Source organism: Diplotaxodon limnothrissa, linkage group LG18, assembly GCF_057381915.1.
Source record: "Diplotaxodon limnothrissa isolate DT_005_m linkage group LG18, D_limnothrissa_male_GT1.1, whole genome shotgun sequence".
In the NCBI taxonomy this organism is placed as follows: Eukaryota; Metazoa; Chordata; class Actinopteri; order Cichliformes; family Cichlidae; genus Diplotaxodon; species Diplotaxodon limnothrissa.
Genome location: NC_140613.1, coordinates 42219898 through 42241522, shown reverse-complemented (window position 1 = coordinate 42241522; position 21625 = coordinate 42219898). Strand labels below are relative to the sequence as shown.

The 21625-nt window shown below is 43.4% G+C and overlaps 1 protein-coding gene across 1 annotated transcript; it reads left to right on the top strand.

Moving 5' to 3' along the window:
* The first annotated feature begins 7568 nt into the window (after positions 1–7568).
* Positions 7569–21625, top strand: coa1 (cytochrome C oxidase assembly factor 1). The gene is made up of 5 exons (XM_085378492.1): positions 7569–7596; positions 12060–12167; positions 19757–19908; positions 20182–20258; positions 21103–21625. The coding sequence occupies exons 2-5, from the start codon at positions 12074–12076 to the stop codon at positions 21233–21235; spliced, it is 456 nt and encodes a 151-aa protein (XP_085234618.1). The 5' UTR covers positions 7569–7596; positions 12060–12073; the 3' UTR covers positions 21236–21625.

The following is a 21625-nucleotide window of genomic DNA, read 5'->3' as shown; positions in this document are numbered from 1 at the left end:
GTCTGATCCTATTTGAGGCCCTGAGCTCCCCTCTGGTTCTTGATCACACTTGGTTTAATGTTCATAACCCAAACAATGATTGGAATAAGAATTGCATTTCCAGTTGGAGTCTCACTTGTCAATACAACTGTTTGAAATCTGCCATTTCCCCTACACTGTAACATTCACCATCCAGACCTGTAGAACCACCCGCACGGTCTCACTAAACCAGAAGCTCTTGAGAAATGTAGAAATGTTTTGGGGGGGGGTTTAAACATAGCGGCTAAGCCACTGAGGTGTTGGATGGTGGGGTTGCCACTGTTACAAATGATGCTTGAGAAAGTCCAATAACTCCAGCCATACTTGTCGGTTTAACACATTTATTGCTCATCAGTAGCTGCTTTTGTTGTTCAGCAATTCCTCTTAGTATTCAACATCATTTAACATACATCACAACAGTGCAGCAGACAAACAAAAAGCGTCCCCTAGCAGCAGACATGAGGTAACAAACACAAATGGCTCCTACAACAACCATCAAGTGAAGCTCTGCTCTCTCCTATAATCTAAGACCACACTGTACTGTGTTTATTCTGCTCCACAGCCCTTTCTTCGATATTGGGCTTCTTGTTAGTGTGTGCATGTGTTCTGTTTGATTTACAGTAAACATCAACATTTAAATGTCCCCCAGCATTGATGGAAATCTCAGTCTAAGCTAGCCTGTCATCTTTTCATACCCTCCCTGGTGAACTTGATGTGATCAGTGTAATGTTCGGAGATTTGATTTTCACCCAGGTGTCATCCACATACCTGAACCGATGTCTTGGTGGTGTTACAGGGTAGGATAAAAGTAGGGTGACCAACCGTCCTCTTTTCCCCCAAGATGTCCACTTTTCACATTCTGTCCGGGGCGTCCGGGAGGATTTTCGAGATGGTTTTCCTACAGGCCTACAGAGGGCCCATATGTGCAACGTCATCCCTGAACTGCTGTGTTGTAAGTGGTTGTTCCGCGCTCACAGACAGGACAGAGCGCAAGCTGTGCGCTGAAAAGATGCCAACGCGCAAGTGCATCTTTTCAGACAAACTGCAAAAGAAATTTGTGGTCGGAATAAATGGGAGGCGTAGTGCACTGTGTGCAGAGCTGGCACATACGTTTGTGTGTCTAACAAAGGTGCCGGAGATCTTGTTGCTTACATGGACACAGAAAAACAAAAAGGCTGTGCGAGGCGAAAATTCATCTAGTAAGTTGACTGAGTTCTTTGTTACACCTGGGAAAAACAAGGATGCTGTTGTATCTGCAGTAGAAGGCGCACTGGCATTTCATGCTATGAAGCATCACGATAGCTACAGATCCATGGATTGCACTAGTGTGTTGCTAAAGAAACACAGCTAAAAAGTTCAGTAGTGCACCAAGACTGAAGCTATTGTCAGTGATAGTGCTACATTCAGTGGAAGTCACTCTTGAAGCTCTTTATGAAATCAGTACTGTGGCACTTCTCAGACTTAAGTAACCATGGAACAGGGAAAATATTCCCAGTCATACTTTGACTGGAAGAATGGTGGCGTGCAAACAAAATTAATTAGGTTAGAAACGCCAAATGAAACAGCAGAAACCATTGCACTGGTAATTTTTCTTATAACTCTCATATATACTCAATTGTATATAGCATTTGTATTCTATTTTATTTGATTGTATATTGTATTTTATTCTATTCTATTGTGTACAGTTGTGTACATTCAGTAAAAGGACTAGATGTTGTCCCTGATAATTGTCAAAAGAGCTTGCAAAGAAATTGGATGACTGGATGACTGAGAACCTTCACAGACATACGTCCCTGATAATTGCATTGCTTTAAATGGCAAGAATCTTGAGGGATGGCTGTTATAAGAAAAGGCAGCCCAGAAACTTTAAAGGCAGCACACATCGTTGTGTGCCTCAACTTTCGGTCTTTTACCCAGGCTAATCTGCAATTTATTTTATTTTATTTTTTTTGGGGGGGGGGGGGGGGGGGGGGGGGAATTAGACATCTGATATAGATTATCATATTAAGATTTGGGACACATCATCAGTTGTGGACCTTGGATTAATCGGGTGTTTCGGCCATTATCACTAGACACCCTCATCCAAGGAGGCCCTGCCAGGGTTGATCAGGCCCTGGAGTGTCACTGGTTTATGTTAAATTGTTATTTCTCTCCTTTCTTCTGTTTACAGTTTATTTTCTATCTATTCACTGCAACTGAGAAATAATACTTACCTCTTTGGCATTTATGGAGCCTCACTTCTTCAAAGGGATAGAAAAGGTGATCGAGAGAAGTAAGACAAAGGGGACACGATAGGAGAGAGGAGAGCCGGAAGGGGGGCGCTCGATCTGGCTTCCCACACCTCCACGCCGGATCGGGCTGTACGCTCTACCTCCCCACTGCCTCCCAGAAAAGGGAAGAAGAGCAGAGGGGAGAAGAGCATAATATTTTCTTTTCTCTTGCGGTTAGCTGACTGCCTTAGCTGCCCAAGTGAGGTCAGCCCTTTTTAGCCATAGCCAGTGACTGGTCCTCTCAGCAGTGTTAGCTAGTTCTCTTATAGCCTGCCGTTGCACCTGTCCTCTGATCCCAATCTCTCTAAGCAGTTTTGCTGTTGTACTGGCAACAAAGCCCCTGCACCCCACTTCCATCGGGCGCACCTTGATCTTCCAGCCTCTGCTTCAGCTGCCAAGTTGGCATACCGCAGCTTCTTACACTCAATTGCTTCCTCCCATGGTACCGTCAGCTCAATGACATACACAAGTTTTGGGGAGTTAGACCAAAGGACGAGGTCTGGTCGCAGAGTAGTTGTTACGATCTCTGTGGGAAAAATTAGCCTCTGATCCAAGTCCGCTTGCATCTGCCAATCCCTGGCAACCTTCAGCTGGCCAAGATCTGGTGTTGAAGGGCTCGTCCTCGACTTGTCTCCCTCCCGGACAAATGCTGCTGAAAACTGATGCTCCTCTTGGCTCGTGAAAGGTTGAGCGTTGATGGATTTTCTTTTGCGCTCAACTTTCTCGGCTAGACAGATGAGATGCTAGATGTGCTTGAGTGTTGCTGGGACTGTACACAGGGGGCAGGCTGGGTCCTTTCCAAACCACAGCTGCAGATTTATTGGGGAAGGTAGAACATGGTACGTTGCTCGGATGATGAAACTTAGTCTATTAGACTCCATTGAGGTCTGCGTTATACCACCGTCCCAGGCTCTTTCTGGACTTCTCTAAGACTGTTGGAATTGGTTCTCCACTGATATAGAAATTGCTCGGCTGTCAGTTTTCCTTTTATGATGGAGATGCTGCCAGATTTACTTGGCTTAAACTTCATTCTTGCCCATTCATGTTTTTCTAGAGCTTCTGTAGCAGTCACCTAGTACATGGTTTTGTTGTTGTAATAATGGTCATGTCATCCATGTAGGCCCTAATGGGAGGAAGATGAAGGCCACTCTTTCGTGTGGAACTGACCCAAAGGCATTGGCAAGGTCTAAAAAGACCACGTGAAGATTCCTTTGTTCTTTCTTGGCACTTTGAATCTGGTGCCAGACGACGCTGGCATGCTCCAGACATCCTGAGAAGCCCCGGATGCCGGCCTTCTGCACTGATGTGTCAATATAGTTGTTTCTTTGCAAGAAAGTAGATAGTCTTTGGGCCAAGACACTGAAGAAGATCGTTCCCTCTACGTTCAGCAGGCTGATCTGGCAAAACTGGCTGATGGATGAGTTCTTCTCCTTAGGGATCAGAATACCTCCTGCTCTTCGCCAAGCCTTTGGAATCACTCCTTTCTGCCACGCTACCTTCATCAGCTTCCACAGGTATTTGAGAACTCATGGGGTGTTTCCATAGAGCCTATATGAGATGCCATTAGGTCCTGGAGCCAATGCTTCTCTTTCCTGCTTCGCTGCCTTCTCCACTTTACTCCATGTAGGTGGTCTTATGTCCATTTCATGTTCAGGTGCCTGGATAGGTGGCATATCAGTCAGAATAATAACTGGCTCATGCCTCCGATGCTCAGAGTAAGTTTTCCTCAGGTGATTTTCCAGGTCTTTTATGGGCATTTGGAGGCACCCACTCTTCTCTTCAACAAAAAGGCCCTTAACAAAGTTGTATGGGTTGCTGTAGAAAAGGGTCCTTGTCCGTTCTTTCCTCTTACGTTGTCGTCTGAGTTGTTCTGCTCTTCGCAGCTTGGTAAGTTGTTGCTTTATTTCCTCCTGCAGGGCAGTGAGTCCCTCCCTTTCTGTCTCATATGCCCTCCTCCACTGCTTCCTCAGCTGTCTTCTCTCTTTAATTAATCTGTCAAATTTCCGCTGTCTCCTCGACTTTGACTGGTTTAAAGGGCCTTTCTGCTGTCTCTGAGTCTTGTTCTTTACCCCAAATCGCTCAGCCCCATAGCTGCAGATTATGGTTCCCAGGTTCCCCAACTTCTTTTCAGGACTGATTGTATATAGTATTTTATTTTATTCTATTCTATTTTGTACAGTTGTGTGCACTATCTTATTGGTATATTAGTCCAGTGTTTTGTTTGTTTGTTTGTTTCTAATTTTTCTATGTAACTTTGCACTGTCCACTGCTGTAACAAAACAAATTTCCCACGCATGGGACTAATAAAGGTTATCTTATCTTATCTTATGATTCTGATTCCTCTATAATTGTAATCGTTTTATCTCTAATAATAAAAAAAATCTTCCCGAACTGCTTCACGAGCCACTGTTTTCTTTCATTGCCCCTCACTCCATACACATGTCCAACGTACAGCTCTCACTTCCTTAATCTCGTGAGCCTGCTACCACTACGGCAAACCCAGAAGGACAACAAATACCAAGTGCACACAATATAAACAATAACAACATCGCTCACCTTCTCAACAAAGCCCAAACTCTTCTGGGATTTTCTTACCTTCAGCTCTCCTCCTCCCAGGTTATTCACACTACTGCCTACACCAGGATGGTCAGACATTGCTCTGGATTTTGTTACATGCCTACCTCCATTGGCAGGTAATACTACAATACTCACCATTACTGACCGCTTCTCCATGGCTGCCCATTTTTATTGTACGGTCAGTTACCTTTAGCTATTAAGATGGCCCAGTTGCTCCCTGATCATGTGTTCTGTTTGCATGGCCCGCGTTCAAATCCAGTGTATCGAATGAGTTCTGTTTCACTATCAGAGCCCAGGTCAGTTTCTCTTCTGGTTCTCTCCTCAAACAAACGGTCAGACTGAAGAAGCGAATCAAGATTTGGAGTCTTTGCTGCAACACCTCATGAAATCTCTCTACTGGCCTGGGTGGAACATGCCCATAATTTGATGACATCGTCAACTAATGAACTGTTCCTTCTTGAATAGTCACTCAGCTATCGACCTCCTCTGTTCTCTGTTACTGAAGGGGAGCTATGTGTCCCTTTTGTACAGCATCACCTTTACGGTTGACAATCACAGCTGGATTTCTGCGCCATCATACGGATCAGAAAGTCTGGTTATCTGCAAAAAATATTCCTTCATGCATTGAATCAAAGAAACTTTAACCTCCTAAGACCCGAACTCTTCCACGGCATGCATTTTGAATTTCTCTTTGATATTTGGGCATATTGGGGCCCAATGAATGTAAAAACAAAGAATTACCAGATTTTTTTTAACCTTATTTTTGTTTTTAAGAAAAATAAGAGCCACATATAAGGATATTCGCTTAAAATTTTGATAGAACAGTAGCAGTATAATGTATAAGTGGATATCAGGCCCTTGTAGAGCAAAATTGTGTATTTTGGCCTAAATAACCCAAAATGCGATGTCCACATGTGGACGCCTGCTTGAGACATCCTCTTAATAGAAGGATTAAGATGTTTGTCATGTTTTTCACAGTTAAAACTAGTGTGTCCTCCTCCTAGTAGGGTTGCAGCAATCTTCAGCTTCAGCTTGTCAATCAACCAAAGACCCAGACAGAGGTTTCATTCATTTGAAAGCCTGACCTCGTCCACCCCAGCTGTGAAACTCAGAAACCAGTCTTATTGGTTATCATCTATCGTCCACCTGGGCCTTACACAGAGTTTCTGTCTGATTTCTCAGACTTTATATCTAATTTAGTTCTGAGCTCAGATAAAATAATTATTGTGGGTGATTTTAACATCCATGTAGATGCTAAAAATGACAGCCTCAACATGGCATTTAATCTGTTATTTGTCTCTAGCACATTTTCACTCTAATCCATTATACTGGTCTACACGCTGTACCGTTCCATTGTGATGAGAGAGCTGATGTGAAAGCTAAGCTCTCAATTTACAGACCAGTCTGCATCCTTACCCTCACCTGTGGTCACGAGCTTTCTGTAGTGATCGAAAGAACACGATGGCGACACAAGCAGTGGAGAAAAGGGTGACTTGGTTGGGAATTATTTGTTTTAATGTCTATATTTAGAGTTTCAATGAGTATTTTTTTTCACTTTCAATACAAAATTTTTCTGTTTATTTATTTCACTTACAATATTCTTTTTCAATGTCAGTATTTTTTTTTGTTTCATTTTAAACTGGCTTCTTTTTAACCCCATAAGAAATCAGATGAATCAGATGATAGAGCACAGAGAGCGGAGCTGCGGCACTACATGAAGAAGCAGTGATGTGCCACCGATTTCCTGTCCGATCCGATACAAGTAAAAATCAGGGTGGTATCGACGATACTGATCCGATACCGATACTTTGTACAAAAACTTATTTTATTTATTGTGTCTCAAATTATAGCTTCATAATGCTTATAGGACATCAGATTACTTGTTCTTATCACTTAATAATAAACAATTAACATATAGAAATAAGAACCTGAAGTTGTGCTATTTGAACACCTTGCCTGCCTGCAGCACTAAAGGACTCCCTGAGAGACGTCTGTCTCGCCCTAGCAGCACCTGTCCTCCTCTTCAGTTCACCTCAACATACGCTCGTCATATTCTGTGATATGATTTACTCTGAGGTGCTTGATGAGGTTAGTGGTGTGGCCACAACACCTCACTGTCTTGCCACATGTATCGCAAACCACGTCTTTGCTGTTTGTGGAGGTAAAATACGTCCACATATGACTCCGTTTACGCTCAGCTATTGTTGTGAGTGCGCACACCAGGGGCTGCCACACATTTATACAGCCGTGTTTCACACATGACTATGAAAGACGTGAGAGGAAGTAGTTCCTTCCAATGTAGAGAATCAGAATGATATTTACCCTAAATTACTAAAATATCGATATTTTAATATGAGAATCGCTTCTAGAACATAAATGACTGGTATGGGAGGAATCGATGTTTCAGTATCGATCACATCACTATGAAGAAGTCGGGAGTGACATGTGAGGGTGATGCAGGGCATGTATGATGGTGGTGAGACGTGCTGCTGATGGACCACCATAAACAGGTCCCGTGTAGTACTGCAGTAGAGGAAGGCTTCCAGCTTCAGCTTCTTTCTGAACCACGCCCGACAGGGTCTAATATCATATTTCGATAAACACCCCCTGCGTGAACAAGCGACAACCGGCCCATCCGGCTGTTTGATAAAGCGCACCCACAACCGATTGGCTACGGGTTTTGTGACGTTACCGGATGTGGAGAGAATACAGTGGTCCACCGTAACGCGAGGTGAGTGTTTGTGTCGACGTGTGGTGTTATAGTTGTCTCCAAGGATGCACCTTAGCTGTTTAAATATCATTGTGAGCAACCTTGACACGCAGCGAATGCGCGGTGTTTGCGGCTGCATGTGTTTCAGCATTACTCTTGCTGGGACCCAGTATGCACAGAACACGTCTGCCTGCCTTGTGCACTTCACACCGGTGCTTATCTGCTCTCAACAACGGTCAACAGTCTGCGCAGCCACGACGGTGCTGCTGTTAGATCTTTTCCTTTCCACTTTCTTTGCATTCTGACGGATTATTGGAGGACCTGTTGCAGCGCTGCGTGTTTCACTCATGCACTGAGTTAGTGCAATGCTAACGCTATCTGTAGGCAGTGATAGACCAGATGCTGGTGCAACCCATTCAGTCCACACATGTAACGAAATCAAACCGCAGATGATTCTGTGCAATAACGAGAAACGACGCAGGGAAAAAGTATTGAACATGCGAAGAAAGGGAGGCGCGAAAAGTCACCACACCGTCTCAAACCTGTCAGGAATTACAAAGCAATCTTCCAAATTAGCATCAGCTGGTTCAGTCCCAACCGGTGGCCTATGAAGACGGTGTCATTAACAAGGTTTAATACAGGACACATCCTGTAATAGGTAAAACCAATGAGCTCTCTCAACATGTACTAATACAGTCTGCTCAAACATGTAATGTCCAACACATGTTTGCAGGCCAAAGGCGTGCACGTCTCTCCAAAAACACCAGACCAACAGTGAAGCTGTTACCGGTCATATTAAAATCCCACAGCTCTCTTCTGCATTCAGAATTTATTTATTTATTTTTAGAAAGAGGGGCAATACATATTAATGAACATGTTAACAAATGTAAATATGCCAGATTATAGCCTTGGGCTAATTTCCATCTGCAGACCCTCTGGGGAATAACATCAATGTTGAGAAGATTGAAACTGTTTAGATCAATCAATCAATCAATCAATCTTTATTTATAAAGCACTTTTCATACAGAAAAAATGTAGTACAAAGTGCTTTACATAGTTAAAAGCAGCCCACCCCACCCTCCAACTCACTCCCCACACTCTCAATACACATATATCCCCCCACACACACACACACACACACGCGCACACTTAAAGAGTAAAAATTGGGCTGGGCTCGCATGAGCCAAGTGAGGAAACATTATAACAGAGAGCCGTCTGCACCGGGAGCCGGTCACAGACCGCAGCCTCCGGGCTGGGCACACAGCAGGAGGGAGGCAAAGGAGCCCCCCAACCAGGCTGAGAGGACCCCCAGAGACCCAGCAGCCACGGTCAATAACAGCCCCGGTGCAGAGAGCGCCCTCCGAGGAAACACTGGAGATATGACGCAATACGATGTATACAGGGTAAAATGATAAAATAAATAAGAACAGGATACAATATAAATATAAATATAAATAGAGTAAGAAGATTAAAAAATGAATAAGAATAAAATCAAGAAATATTAGGTAAAGCCTAAATTAATAATAGAATAACAGGATAGAATAAATAAGCATAAAATAAATAAACGCTAAGTAAAAGCTAAATTAAAAAGGTGGGTCTTGAGCCTGTTCTTAAAAACATGTACGTTCTCTGCGGCCCTGAGCTCCTCCGGCAGGCTGTTCCACAGACGAGGACCATACCACTGAAAAGCTGCCTCTCCGTGAGTATGTGTCCTGACTTTAGGGACAATCAAAAGGCCAGTACCAGAGGACCTCAGGGTCCGCGAGGGTTCGTATGGTAAAAGCAGATCTGAGAGATAAGAAGGCCCAAGACCATTAAGACATTTAAAAACCAGTAAAAGAACTTTAAAATCGATCCTGAAACACACGGGGAGCCAGTGCAGCGATTCTAAAACCGGTGTAATGTGGGCCCGCCCTCTGGTCTTCGTCAGCACACGAGCTGCCGAGTTTTGCAAGAGTTGTAAAGTTGAAATATTCTTCTTAGGAAGACCAGAGAGCAGGGCATTACAGTAATCAATGCGACTGGTAATAAAAGCATGCATCAGCATCTCCGTGTTGGCCCGAGAGAGAATAGGGCGGACTCTGGCTATATTCTTTAGATGATAAAATCCAATTTTGGTTACATGTTTAACATGTGGGATAAAACCAAGCTCAGAGTCAAAAATAACACCCAGGTTTTTCACTTGTAGCGAAGGACATAGTGAAAATGCCTCTAATTTAGACAAGAGTTTCTCTCTCTGAGCCTCAGGACCGACAATTAAAACTTCAGTTTTGTCCTGGTTAAGCTGTAAAAAGTTTTCTGCCATCCAAGATCTTATATCCAAGACACAGTTAAAAAGGGCATCCATTGGTCTGGTGTCATCAGGAGACACAGAGATGTACAGCTGCGTGTCATCAGCGTAACTGTGGACGTTCACTCCATGCCTCCTGATGACACTGCCGAGAGGCAACATATACAAATTAAAAAGTACAGGGCCTAGAACCGACCCTTGAGGCACACCACATGTCATTTCATGGATCTTAGAGGAGCATGTTCAATTTTGTCTATGGCGACATCCTGAATAACATCCAGAAGTCTCTCTAACAAAAATCATCAGTATGTCAGCAGATCTCCCTGCTCTGCTGACATACTGACAACAATCAGAACCAAAAATGTCACTTTTAAACGAACCACTCAGTCAGTCCAGTTTTCTTTCATTCGGCACACCTCAGCCCTCTCCTGGTTTCCCTTCCTCAAGAAGCAAAATGATATTTAAGAAAGAAAAGTGTTACTTTTCAAAACCCCGTGTACTTAACTATACTTGTTTACTTGTTTCTTATGTAGATAGTTTGTCTTGTGAAAAACTCGTGATGAGTTGAACCTTCTAAGGCATAGGTGTCAAACTCTGGCCTGCAGCCTAATTACATTTGGCCTGCGAAGCCATACCAAGTTATTATCAGAGCTGGCCTTCTGGTATTATACAGCTAATATATATATTGTTTAGTATTAAGCTTTGCTTGTTCCATATTCAGTTTTTCAGCACAACGTGTTTGAGTCCATAAGAAAAGATTCATTCTTATATCTGGAGGAATAAATATATTTCAATAAATATTAACGTTAGCCCGCGACTTTGTTCCAATTTTGAATTTTGGCCCACTGTGTGTTTGAGTTTGACACCCCTGCTCTAAGGCCTCTGCATGTCAGCTAAACCGAGACTCTCAGCTGCAGTTAAACTTCCCTATTATAGAGGTGCAGCCATTGATTTCTTCCTCAGTCTGAGGAGCCACTTGCGCTGATATAAAACTGCCAGGCTGAGCCTAACATTTTGGCTCATTAGCTTCAGTTATATTTGTCATGTGCACGTTAGCACAGGGTCAAAATGTATTTGACGAGCAGAAGACAGTCACTCAGCAGGACAGTAAGGGTTAAGGGTCAGTAAGAGGAAGGGTTTTTATTTTTATTTAAATACTAACAAAAAAATAAGAATGGGGTGACCAGTGCAGAGTGTATTGTGTACCTGAGAAACTGCAGGACAGCTGTGTGCATCCTGTGAAGTGTTGTGGTTGAGGTGTCGACTTGGTGGTAAAATCTGTTTTTGAGTCTTGTAGTCCGAGCAGACAGAACCTGTAACGTCTGCCAGATGGTAACAAAGAGAAGAGCTGATGTGCTGGGTGGCTGTGGTCCTTGGTGATGCTGTGTGCTTTACGGAGGCATCGCTGGAGATAAATGTCCCGAATGGCAGGAAGCCTCATGCCAGTGATGTGCTCTGCTGCTTTCACCCTCCGGAGTGATTTCCGGCTGCTGGCACAGCAGCTTTGTACCAGACTGTGATGCAGCTCGTCAGCAAGCTCTCGATCGCACACCTGTAGAGGTTTGAGGGGATGTTGGCGTTCATGCCAAACGTCCTCAGCCTCCTCAGGAAGTAGAGTCATCGTTGTCTGTGATGAGGCCTTTGATGGTTGTGTCATCCGCAAACTTAATGATGGTGTTGGACTCATGTTTAGCCACACAGTTGTGTATGAACAGGGAATATAGGAGGGGCTAAGCACACATCGCTGTGCTCATATGGATTACCTGTGCTAGGTTTGGACATGTTCAATCTTAGCAGCCACCATAAACACAGGATACATATGACTGAAAATAAGGGAAACCAGACTTGGATGCATTCACAGAATGTGCATGTATGTGTCTTTGCCTGTGTTGGCAACCTTTACCATCATTAGCTGAGCTGTCTCATGGATGTAGGCGGTGATATTAATAGTACTTGTTCAACTGTATGTGTGTAGGAGAGGGGGTCAGGGGGTCACCATATGTTTTGCTATTAAAAATGACAAAACGTGTTTTTTCTCTTTCAGAAAATTGGAAATGTGTAAGACTGAAGCCTCTCAGAAGCTTTTAGGTTGTGTCCTGTAGTTACCACAGAATTCATGGCAAACCATGAATACTTCCTTATTAAAACACAGACGCTCTCTGTATACTGACCAGATCCTCGTCATTATTTTCAGGAAAGAAAGCAAGCATGAGGATTTCCAACAGTCACCTGCAGCAGCTCACCATCTTCACCACCGTGCTGACGGGTGCAGGGATCGGCACAATGTACTACCTGCTACAGAGTGAGTACAAAAGCTTACAGTTAGTGAAACTTTTCATTTCAGCAGCTTCGATCATGTACTGTCGCGCTCAGAAATGTGTCATTTGAGAGTGTAGAAAAATTCAACTTGACGTTAACTTCAGCTGCACTCCTGAGAGTGAATTCTTCAGGTTTTCAGCTCCAGCTGACCTGGGCTGGCTTCAGGATTTAGCACCACTCTGTGGTTTGTTGCACATGTTCAAAAACATGGTGATCTAATTACTGTTTGAATGTCATCACCTGTTTTGGTGGTTTAACATAATTTAAGTTGGGTTTAACCTCCTAAGACCTGAACTCTTCCACAGCAGCATTTTTAATCTCTTTGATATTTGGGCTGATTGGGACCTGATGAATGTAAAAACAAACTATTACCAGATTATTTTTTTATCTTTTTGTTTTTAAGAAAAATAAGAGCCACATATGAGGATATTTGTTTAAAATTTTGAAAGAACAGTAGCAGCATAATGTCCTCGTAAGTGGATATCAGGCCCTTATAGAGCAAAATTGAGTATTTTGGTCTAAATAACCCAAAATGTCACGTCCACATATGTGGACGCAGGTCCTAGGAGGTTAAAAGAAATGATAAAAGAGAGGTGCATGATAATGTACTTTTACTAATTGTAAACATTTTGCACGTTATGTGTGCAGTGAGTGAATGATAAAGCCTAACCCTTCTTGCTCTAATATCTGACCCTCTTCTACCTCGACAGCTGACAACACGACTTTGCAGTTGTGGTGTCCTCTTCTAGAAACTCCACAATCTGAGCACATTGTCATTCAAAAAGCAGCTAAAAGCTCACATCACTACGCAGGATGCAGGATAACCTTTAATGATGCTCTTTAGCTCAGGTGCCCCTTGAAGGCCTTTGCCTGGGGGAGCCACAGTAAACATCTATGGGTGGCATCAGCTGAGGACCACCAGCCAAGGATGTTTATCCCCTGTTGTTTAGCCCCCAGACCTTGTGCGATCTCTGTAATCACAACCACATGCTGGCTTTATGCTTCTGCTGCCAGTTTTCTGGTGGCTGGCATCAGCGCTGCTCCCGTGCAGCGTAGACTGCAGAGGAGGAGTGAAGTTGAGGAGCCAACAAAGCCCTGATACCTGACTTCCAGTGAGCATATTACAGCATTTCAGTCAGCCTCCCGAGACTCAGCTGCCAGGTCGAGTACTTGGATTGCTTCCTCTCATTGCCAACCTCAAACCCTCCTCCCACATCAACAAAGAGAATCGTAGCAATTTCAGAGCTGGATCTCTGCCCCTTCATCGCTTTTCTTGCCAGCCTCACCATCATTTGCTTGATCTGTCTCCCTCTTTCCTTCCAGCCCTGGACGACCCTTCTTCTCCGCACATGTCGTCCATGAAGTTAAGCTTAGCTTCGACCTGGCCATGCACTGAATGCTTCAGAATGATGCTGAGGTCGTTCTCCAGATCTTGCAGTTGCAGTCACTTCCCTTTCTCTCGGCGACTTGATTGCCTGTGTCCACTCTGGTTCTTTCCTTTCTCTATTTTCTGCTCACTTTAGCGTTTGTTGGTGCACAACGTGCTGCTGCCTTCAGAGGGACTACTTTGCACCGTTGGTTCGCCTGCCTCCACTTCCTGCCTTCTGTCTTGCGCTGTGGTTTGAAACCTTGGCTTTGAGTCCCACTTGTCTGGCCTGTTATTACTGTGCAGTGTTGCCCCTCGCCCTTTTCCTTGCACTTGCATCTTCCCTGTTGTATCTGCAGCCCTCTGAAGGTAGTCACCTCTGCCCACTCGTATCTGCACTACCTCATTACCTTGGAGAGCCATGGTCAGTCTGATAGGTCTACTTTTATGGGACTAGCTTTGTTAAACTGGAGGACCAGAAAGTGAAATTCAGCCACAGTTTAATGACGGTGAGATTAACCCAGACAAGACCTCGTTTCCCAGTTCCAGTTGGGCCAAAGGTTTTTCCATCAGTGTGACTGCTTATTAAAGTTAATAGATCTGTGATGTAATTATAATAAGAGTTCATGTTAAGTACAAAAAATAGCAAAGTAACGATTAACTGGGATTTCATTGATTGGAAAAACTTCTCTTGCTCTGCTACGTGATTTGATAGCAAATCTATGAATGAGAGAATGAATCTGAGTGTCAGCAGGTGGGGAGAAGTTGCTTGATGAAGAAAACCTGCCAGCCAGCATGTTTACTTCAGACTCTGTTGCCCTGGTAACTGACTTAGCCCTTATCACAGACTTAACAAATTCAGAGTTTTAGCTGAGCCTACTTCCTGGAATAGGGCCAGCTATACCGTTGCCTCGATGTCCTCCATTGTAGCCGTGTGCAATAGCAGCAAGACACAGAACACCTGCAATGGAGCTTGGATGCTCAGACAGCATTTAATCGACCATTCCTGGAACAAACATGAATAGAAACATGAATAGAAACATGAATAGAAACAGGACAGGAAAAATTTGCCGCTTCCATCTGTTTGAGAAAGTGGGTACAGAAGTTGGATCACAGAAGGTCTCAGCACAATTAACCTGCTGTTTAAGGGAAGAGAGCTTAATTTACCCAGCTTCAGTCCAACTCTTCATACTGGAGACCTACTGGATGTCTGCACTGTGATGGTTACTGGAGCCTGTTGCTCCGTCTGCTCTCACATCCACTAGCCACTGAACAATGCTGTTATAGGTTGTGTCTTCTCCCCTTCTCCATCTCTAGCCTTGGTGGGGCTTTTCTCATATTGTTCCCCTGCCACTAAGAGTACAGTTTATTCTCTTGCCTTCTGTCTGATAAACCTTATCAAGTGGTGACCAAGGCTGTGAGTCTTTGCTTGGCAGATTCTTAGAGATCACACTTAGCCAACTTTCAGTGCTTCCCCAGAACGTCCCTCCCTGCTAACATACGGGGGCACTGCTCTTTGTGGTTGTTCGTTTTGTAGCCAAGCACCTCAGCGGTCGCTGCTGCTGTGGTCTAGATCAGCTGATTCGTTTTGGAGATGGTTGCAGTAGGGATTGTCTGTAATGCTTTGTTCACATCTTTTAGTAGAGAAGATAAAACTTAGATAAAACTTTATTAATCCCTCGGGTAGCTTCCTCTGGAAAATCCAGTTTCCAGTAGCAGAACATTGACAGACATTTGCATAGTAAAAAAAAATTTAAATTAAAAATAAAGAGGGGAACACCCAGCGTGTCATAAATAACAGATATTAACCCTTTCTGAGATGGATACAAATATAGGAACATATCAGCCGTCTTCAAGCCTCTGGAAGTAGGACATCTGAGATTGAACAAAGTGTCTGATCTGAAGCTCTCTGAGAAGATTTGTGTGCAGGAGATTGAATGTTTCAGAGAGTTTCATGAAAGATACGAAGCACCTACTGCACCAATCCTGAAACACAGAATCGCTTAAGGATGGTTGAAAAACATAATGTGGTGAGACTGGACTCAAAGGAGAACAGTCAGTCTCACCGGTGTTTTTTCATCTGAGTGTGTGCCTCACCACTGGATTATCAAATGACTTGATGGAGGCCAAGGAAAGTGGAGATCCAAGTATTGCCAAGACAGATGTGTCTTTAACAGGAATTGGAAATTAAACCAAAACCTGGTCCAGCATATATTAGATGCCCAATAGTAATACTGGAAATTATGCTTAGACTTGTGGAGACCAGAGTTTTTCACTCAAGGGTGTTTGCCCCTCCATGTGTAAAAAAATAAAATGAAAAAGGCGTGGAAGTGTTGCAGTGTTTACGGTGTATTCAGTTCACTTTGCATCCTGCAAACATACGGAGTAAAAATGTAGAAAATAGGATGTATAGATTCACATGACAAGAAGACCAGGTGATCCTCTACATACAGGGATACTTTATGCATGACTCCTCTCCTCCACTTCCCAGAGACATCTGCTCAGCCTCGTAGCATGGCCAGTGGCTCTATATCCACATCAAAGAGTAACGGGCTTGAGGGGACACCCTTGCTGGGTTTGGAGGTTAAACAGCTGTGACTGCTGGGAGTTTGAAAGGATTGAGGGTTTAGGGCAATTTTATCCAAAAATTAAATTTGGGTCCAAACTTGAATTTTCCCAAGCTTGAGAATAGATACTCGCACTCCACACAATCAAACGCCTTCTTTGTATCCAGGGAGCAAATACAGTCTGGAGTCTCCGTGCGAGGAGAATATAATATATCAAACGGATGACAGATACTGGTTTTTAATAAAGCTGGTTTGATCTTCAGATGCGATTGATGGTAAAACGATTTCCAGCCTATGCACTAAAACTTTGGTCAGTGAGTAAGGAGACTGACCTGTAAGATGAGCATTCGAGTGGATCTTTACCTTTCTTTAGAACAACAGTCATACATGCTTCATAGAACGATGAAGGGACTTTGGCTGACTCCTTTAAATATGGCAATGCTACACACAGTTGAGGTGAAAACAATACTGAGAATGCTTTAAAAAAAAATCAGGAAATCCATCTTGGCCCGGAGACTTTCCAGACTGATGAAATCTTAACTTCCGCCTGTTTTATAGGTTCCTTTTTATAGGTTACATTTCGGAGAGAGCGTGGGATATTCAAAGAATTAAAAAGTTCTCCATCAGAGTTTTCTCCTGTGGAAGCTCAGAGGTATAAAGTTGAGAATTGAGAGACCTGGATGTGTTGTTACTCTAACATGATCTGAGGTGATGGTACCATTGGTCGTTCTGTTTTTGGGAATATGCAGTTTTGCCTGGATACCCTTCAGCTGTTGGATAGCATCCTGTCAGCTCTGTCTGTGCATATAGAACAAACTCTTACACTTTAGAAGCTGACATTAAACTGAGTGTTGAAAGGATGTCAAACATAGTCTGCAGCATTACCGTCTATTATATAATTGTTTGTTTTTTATCCTTGGATATAGCTGAAGTATTTCTTTGATTTGGTTAGCTAATTCAAGTCACTCCCTTTTTCCTCATGTTTGCTGAATAAGAAATGAATTGCCCCCTCAGAAAGTCTTTCAGTGTATCCTAAATCGTCAGGCTAAATATCTCATTTGTTGTATTCGTTTGGGGGAAAGCAGATTTGTTTTTTCATGAATTTTAGAAAATTCTTGTCTGCAAGAAGAGTTTAATTAAATCACTAATGTTTTCCGTATTTTGGGGCATCGGGAAGATTCATGATTGGCACGAGAGTTTAACGTATCAGAAATGACCATGTTTTTCAAAGCACACATCTGGATCAGTAACGACTGAAACACCTCTGGCTTTGGCCTGACGAGTGGAGTGAAAATGCTGCCCCTCCCCCAGTGAGATGGGTGCTATCCGACCTGCAAATGTGTGTTTCCTGTTTAAATAACACAAAACAATATAAAACAAACCACCGCTGCCCTGCACTGTTTGATGTGTGAGAACATCCTTTTAGCAGGGTGGTTTACACCTCAATATTCCACCTAACGAGTCTACAGCACTACCCAACCTCGACAGAGATTCGTGCACAGATAGAGCCATGCATGTACAATAGGGTAAGGTTGTCCTGCAAACACAAATGAAACCAACACAACCGAGGCCACTGTGCCTCCTAAAACGTTACTATTAGAATCAGATCATTCCCACCCCTCCATACTCACTACTCCATAACCACCCCCACTACTTTTTCCCCAGCTGATGACGGCTGCCAAAAGGAAAAGCAGCGAGCTCACCAAAACACTTCCTACCTTATTCAAAAAGAGAAAACAAAAATTCTGTAGAATAGATTCGTAATTAAACCTTTAAGCTTCTGGTCAGATATGGCTGTGCCTTCAACCACATCAGAACAGAACATCTTACCAGATACACAGAATGTTGAAAAGTGAGAAAGAAAAAAGTAAAATAAAAGCGGCACCAATACGTGCATGTATGTACCGTATTTCCCGGACTACAAAGCGCACCTGAATATTAGCCGCACAAGCTAAAATCAGGGGAAAATCCTGTTTTGTACATACATTAGCCGCACCTGACCAAAAGCCACAGGTGTTTCAATGTTGACTCATCATATGTAAGAGAATATGCACAAAGGGAATTGTCAGGAAAGAGATGGCTGTTTGGAGACACACCCCTTTTATTAATATTTTGAAAAACAAGTTATGGGTACATATTTGCACATGTAGTACATAACAGTAACCTGCAGCACACCAGAACAATAGATCCGGACTACCTTTTAGGCTCAGGTGCAGTGACACGGCTTTAACAAGAAGAAAAGTCAGTCATTCACCATCTTTCTCTTCTTCCTGCGCTCTAAAACCACCAAAGTCCTCTCCTCCAGTGTCGGATACAAACAGGCTCAGGATGGCTTCGTCATCCACTCTCCGCTTCTCTCCTTCGTTGTCACTTTCAAAACCAAAGAAATCCTCGTTGTCAGAGTCGAACACCCTCTGAAGGGCCGTGGCGGTGTCCTCCTCTCCATCATGCAGCAGTCCAGCCCTTAGAAATCCGTTAGTGATCGTGGATGTTTTCACACTTTTCCACGCTGTCAGAATCCACCGGTGGAGTTGGGCATAACTTGCTTTTCGCAAGTTTATCGCCGCTCATCATCCACGCCTCCCGCTGAATGCGTAGCGCTACTTTGAAGTTTGTTTTTCGCGCTACTTCGTACGGCACTACGTTGCCTGGCGGACGGACATGTGACTAACATACCACTCTTGAACCCCGATCCTTCCGCCAGGCAACGTAGTGCCGTACAACAGCGGAACAAACAAAACAAATCGTCTTACGATATGACAACAATCATGGACAATCCATAGAAAAGCCGCACCTGACTAAAAGCTGCAGGGTTCAAAGCTTGTGCAAAAAGTAGCGGCTTATAGCCCGACAATTACGGTATACAAGTATGCAGAGTGCTGACATGAGCAAATACTTAAAACCACTGCTGAACAGTCTTCCCGTAACCATAGCAGCCAGGTATCATCTAGCCTCCTGCATACTGCAGCAAAGGATAACGTGACTGCGGTAGTTAATAACATAACATGGATGCTCAGGATGATACAAATACAGTGGATAGGTTGTCCACATAATCCCTCACGTCAGCGGCTGAGCAAAGCCATCCCTTCTCTCTGCTGGTAATGTTATTGCAACTTCCCTCCCCGCCGAGCCTCGCGGATCAGAAGGTCCTTTATCTGATAGCGATAAAGGCGAATGATTACAGGCCATGGTCTCTGAGCTAAGTTTGGCTTAGCAACAGGTGAGCGATGGGCTCTGCACTCACCTTCGATGGATTCCACCAGACCTGCATGTTCTGTCGGCTTTCCAGGTCATTAACGCTGGCCACCAGTTTAGCATTGCTTTCACTAAAACTGGAACAGACATCCTCAAAATTCTCTAACCAGCTAACGTCTATACAAGTATAGAAGTGTGACGCTTATGTTCTGAATAAAAGGGAATAACTGTCTCCTCGTCCTATCACATCCCTGCCAAACTCACTCCATATGAACCTTTTTAAAAACTAAACTCTTGGTTTGTGTTCTGTGAAAGCTTATTTTAACTTTAAGTTTTGAGTAAAAAGAGTAACTGTTTCCATTCATACTTTAAAATGTTGTATTATTTTCTAGCTTTCCTGTTTTTGTTCACTCACATATATCATTCTGTCTGCTGTCTACTTAGAGAACTTTGCTGCGTCAGACTACCACAGGCTGGCTTTGCAGGAGTTGGAGGCATGTCCAGTTGCCATGGAAAGCCTGGGGGCGCCACCTTTAAAGGTCCACAACATCCATCTGACTGACAGATACAACCGTGTAGATAAGCACACTGCACAGGTACTGTCCTTTAGGAGGGCAAGTGTGCCAATAACACAGACAACCGATGCTGTCATCCCTGACTTCTTTCTTTTCTAGTTTTGCATGTGCAGCTAAACTGGTTTTCCTTCTGCGTATAATTAAAGTATTTGCTTACAAGTAGCTTTTTAAAAGTATTTAGATGTATAGAAAATTGGTGTAGAATCCACATAGTGAGCAAATGTAAATCACAAACTCAATCCTATTGCAAAGAACTCTGAATGTATTGAGTACTGAGTGTAAATTGCTTTGCAGATAAAGATTCCTGTGACAGGGATTAAATCCGGAGGCTATCTGTGTGCGTCTTCACTGAGGGATCCCAACACAAACAGGTGAGACAGTTGTGCCACAACTGAACTGCTGCTGCTGCTGAATTTGTATTCAGTTTATTTTGACATAGTGATGTGACTGACGGGCGCCAGTTTAGCTCAGTAGGTGAGCAGAGTTAGGCTGACATCAACATGACTGACATGCAGACGCTGCCATTCGTCATCAGCATATTACATTTTATTGTGTGTGTGTGTGTGTGTGTGTGTGTGTGTGTGTGTGTGTGTGTGTGTGTGTGTGTGTGGTATATCATGCATATAGTGCCGTTGATATTTGAGTTGTATTTACATTTTCGATTAATGAATAACTAATGGAGAAAAGCAAAAATCATTATTTTTGAAAATATCACAGAATAATGTAACACTTCACATGCTTTATTGTAGAGTGTTGTGTTGAGCTGACACATTGACAGTAGTCATTTTTTAGTCATTTTAGGACACTTTATATTGTAAAGACCGTGTGTGTTTCAGGGCTGTGCGTCCTGATAGAAATCTTATGTAATGTGTTTTGGGTACATTCAGTGAATAGTTTATATTCACTTTGTAACTGACTAACAACCCTTTACCGTGTTAGTAGTCTCAGGCGTGGCTTCAACTTTAACACTAAAAACCACACAAACACACATCCACACAAATAACAACAAAGCTGAAACAACATCTACGGGTTTCTAGGCCTTGAATCGTATTTGCAGCCGAACACTCTTCAGCACACTGTATGATGACTGCTGTGAAACTGTCCATAATTGTTTTAACCGCCGTCAAAAACAAATGAAGCAGGATGTGAACGCTAACCATAGGGACTGATGTGAAAGCTTGATGGTCGCTCACACGCGTTCGTTACTCCTTGCAGGTGGAATCTGAAGCAAGCAGTTCTAAAGCTCAGGGAAGGAAATGCCATTGACCTGCTGAATCCTCCATCAACTACAGCACAAAGCCACGCAGCAGGGCACGCAGACGGGGTAGACGTGGGCCGCTGGCACTGACCAGCTTTATGAACAAACAACTATGCCTGCTAGAAGAAGCAGGCGCTGAAGATGTTTTGAGCTATATTTACTCCACATTCATTGTATGGTCTTCTTTTAAGGGAACCATCAAGAAGAAAAGCTCTGTCAGTGCCGCAGACTGCTGCAGACTGTCAGAGCTGAGTGGACTTGTGCACTCACTGCTGCCTCTGTCACAAATCATGAGAAATGTACAAATATGCACCAATCAATAAATGTTACAAATGTATTAGTTTCTAACATAATTGACTTTCACACAGACTTGCAGATGTGTGTGTCTGTATGTGTTCAGGGGAAACGGTCTGATATTCATAAAACAGGACGTAAAGCTGTGGTTTCACTTTTACCGTAACCTTCTGCTTCCTGTGCAGA

Excerpts from the sequence above, each read along its gene's own strand:
- coa1 (XM_085378492.1), top strand. The coding sequence starts at position 12,074 with ATGAGGATTTCCAACAGTCACCTGCAGCAGCTCACCATCTTCACCACC. Across the intron at positions 19,909-20,181 it reads TAGATAAGCACACTGCACAG|ATAAAGATTCCTGTGACAGG; the intron begins GTACTGTCCTTT and ends ATTGCTTTGCAG. Across the intron at positions 20,259-21,102 it reads AGGGATCCCAACACAAACAG|GTGGAATCTGAAGCAAGCAG; the intron begins GTGAGACAGTTG and ends TACTCCTTGCAG.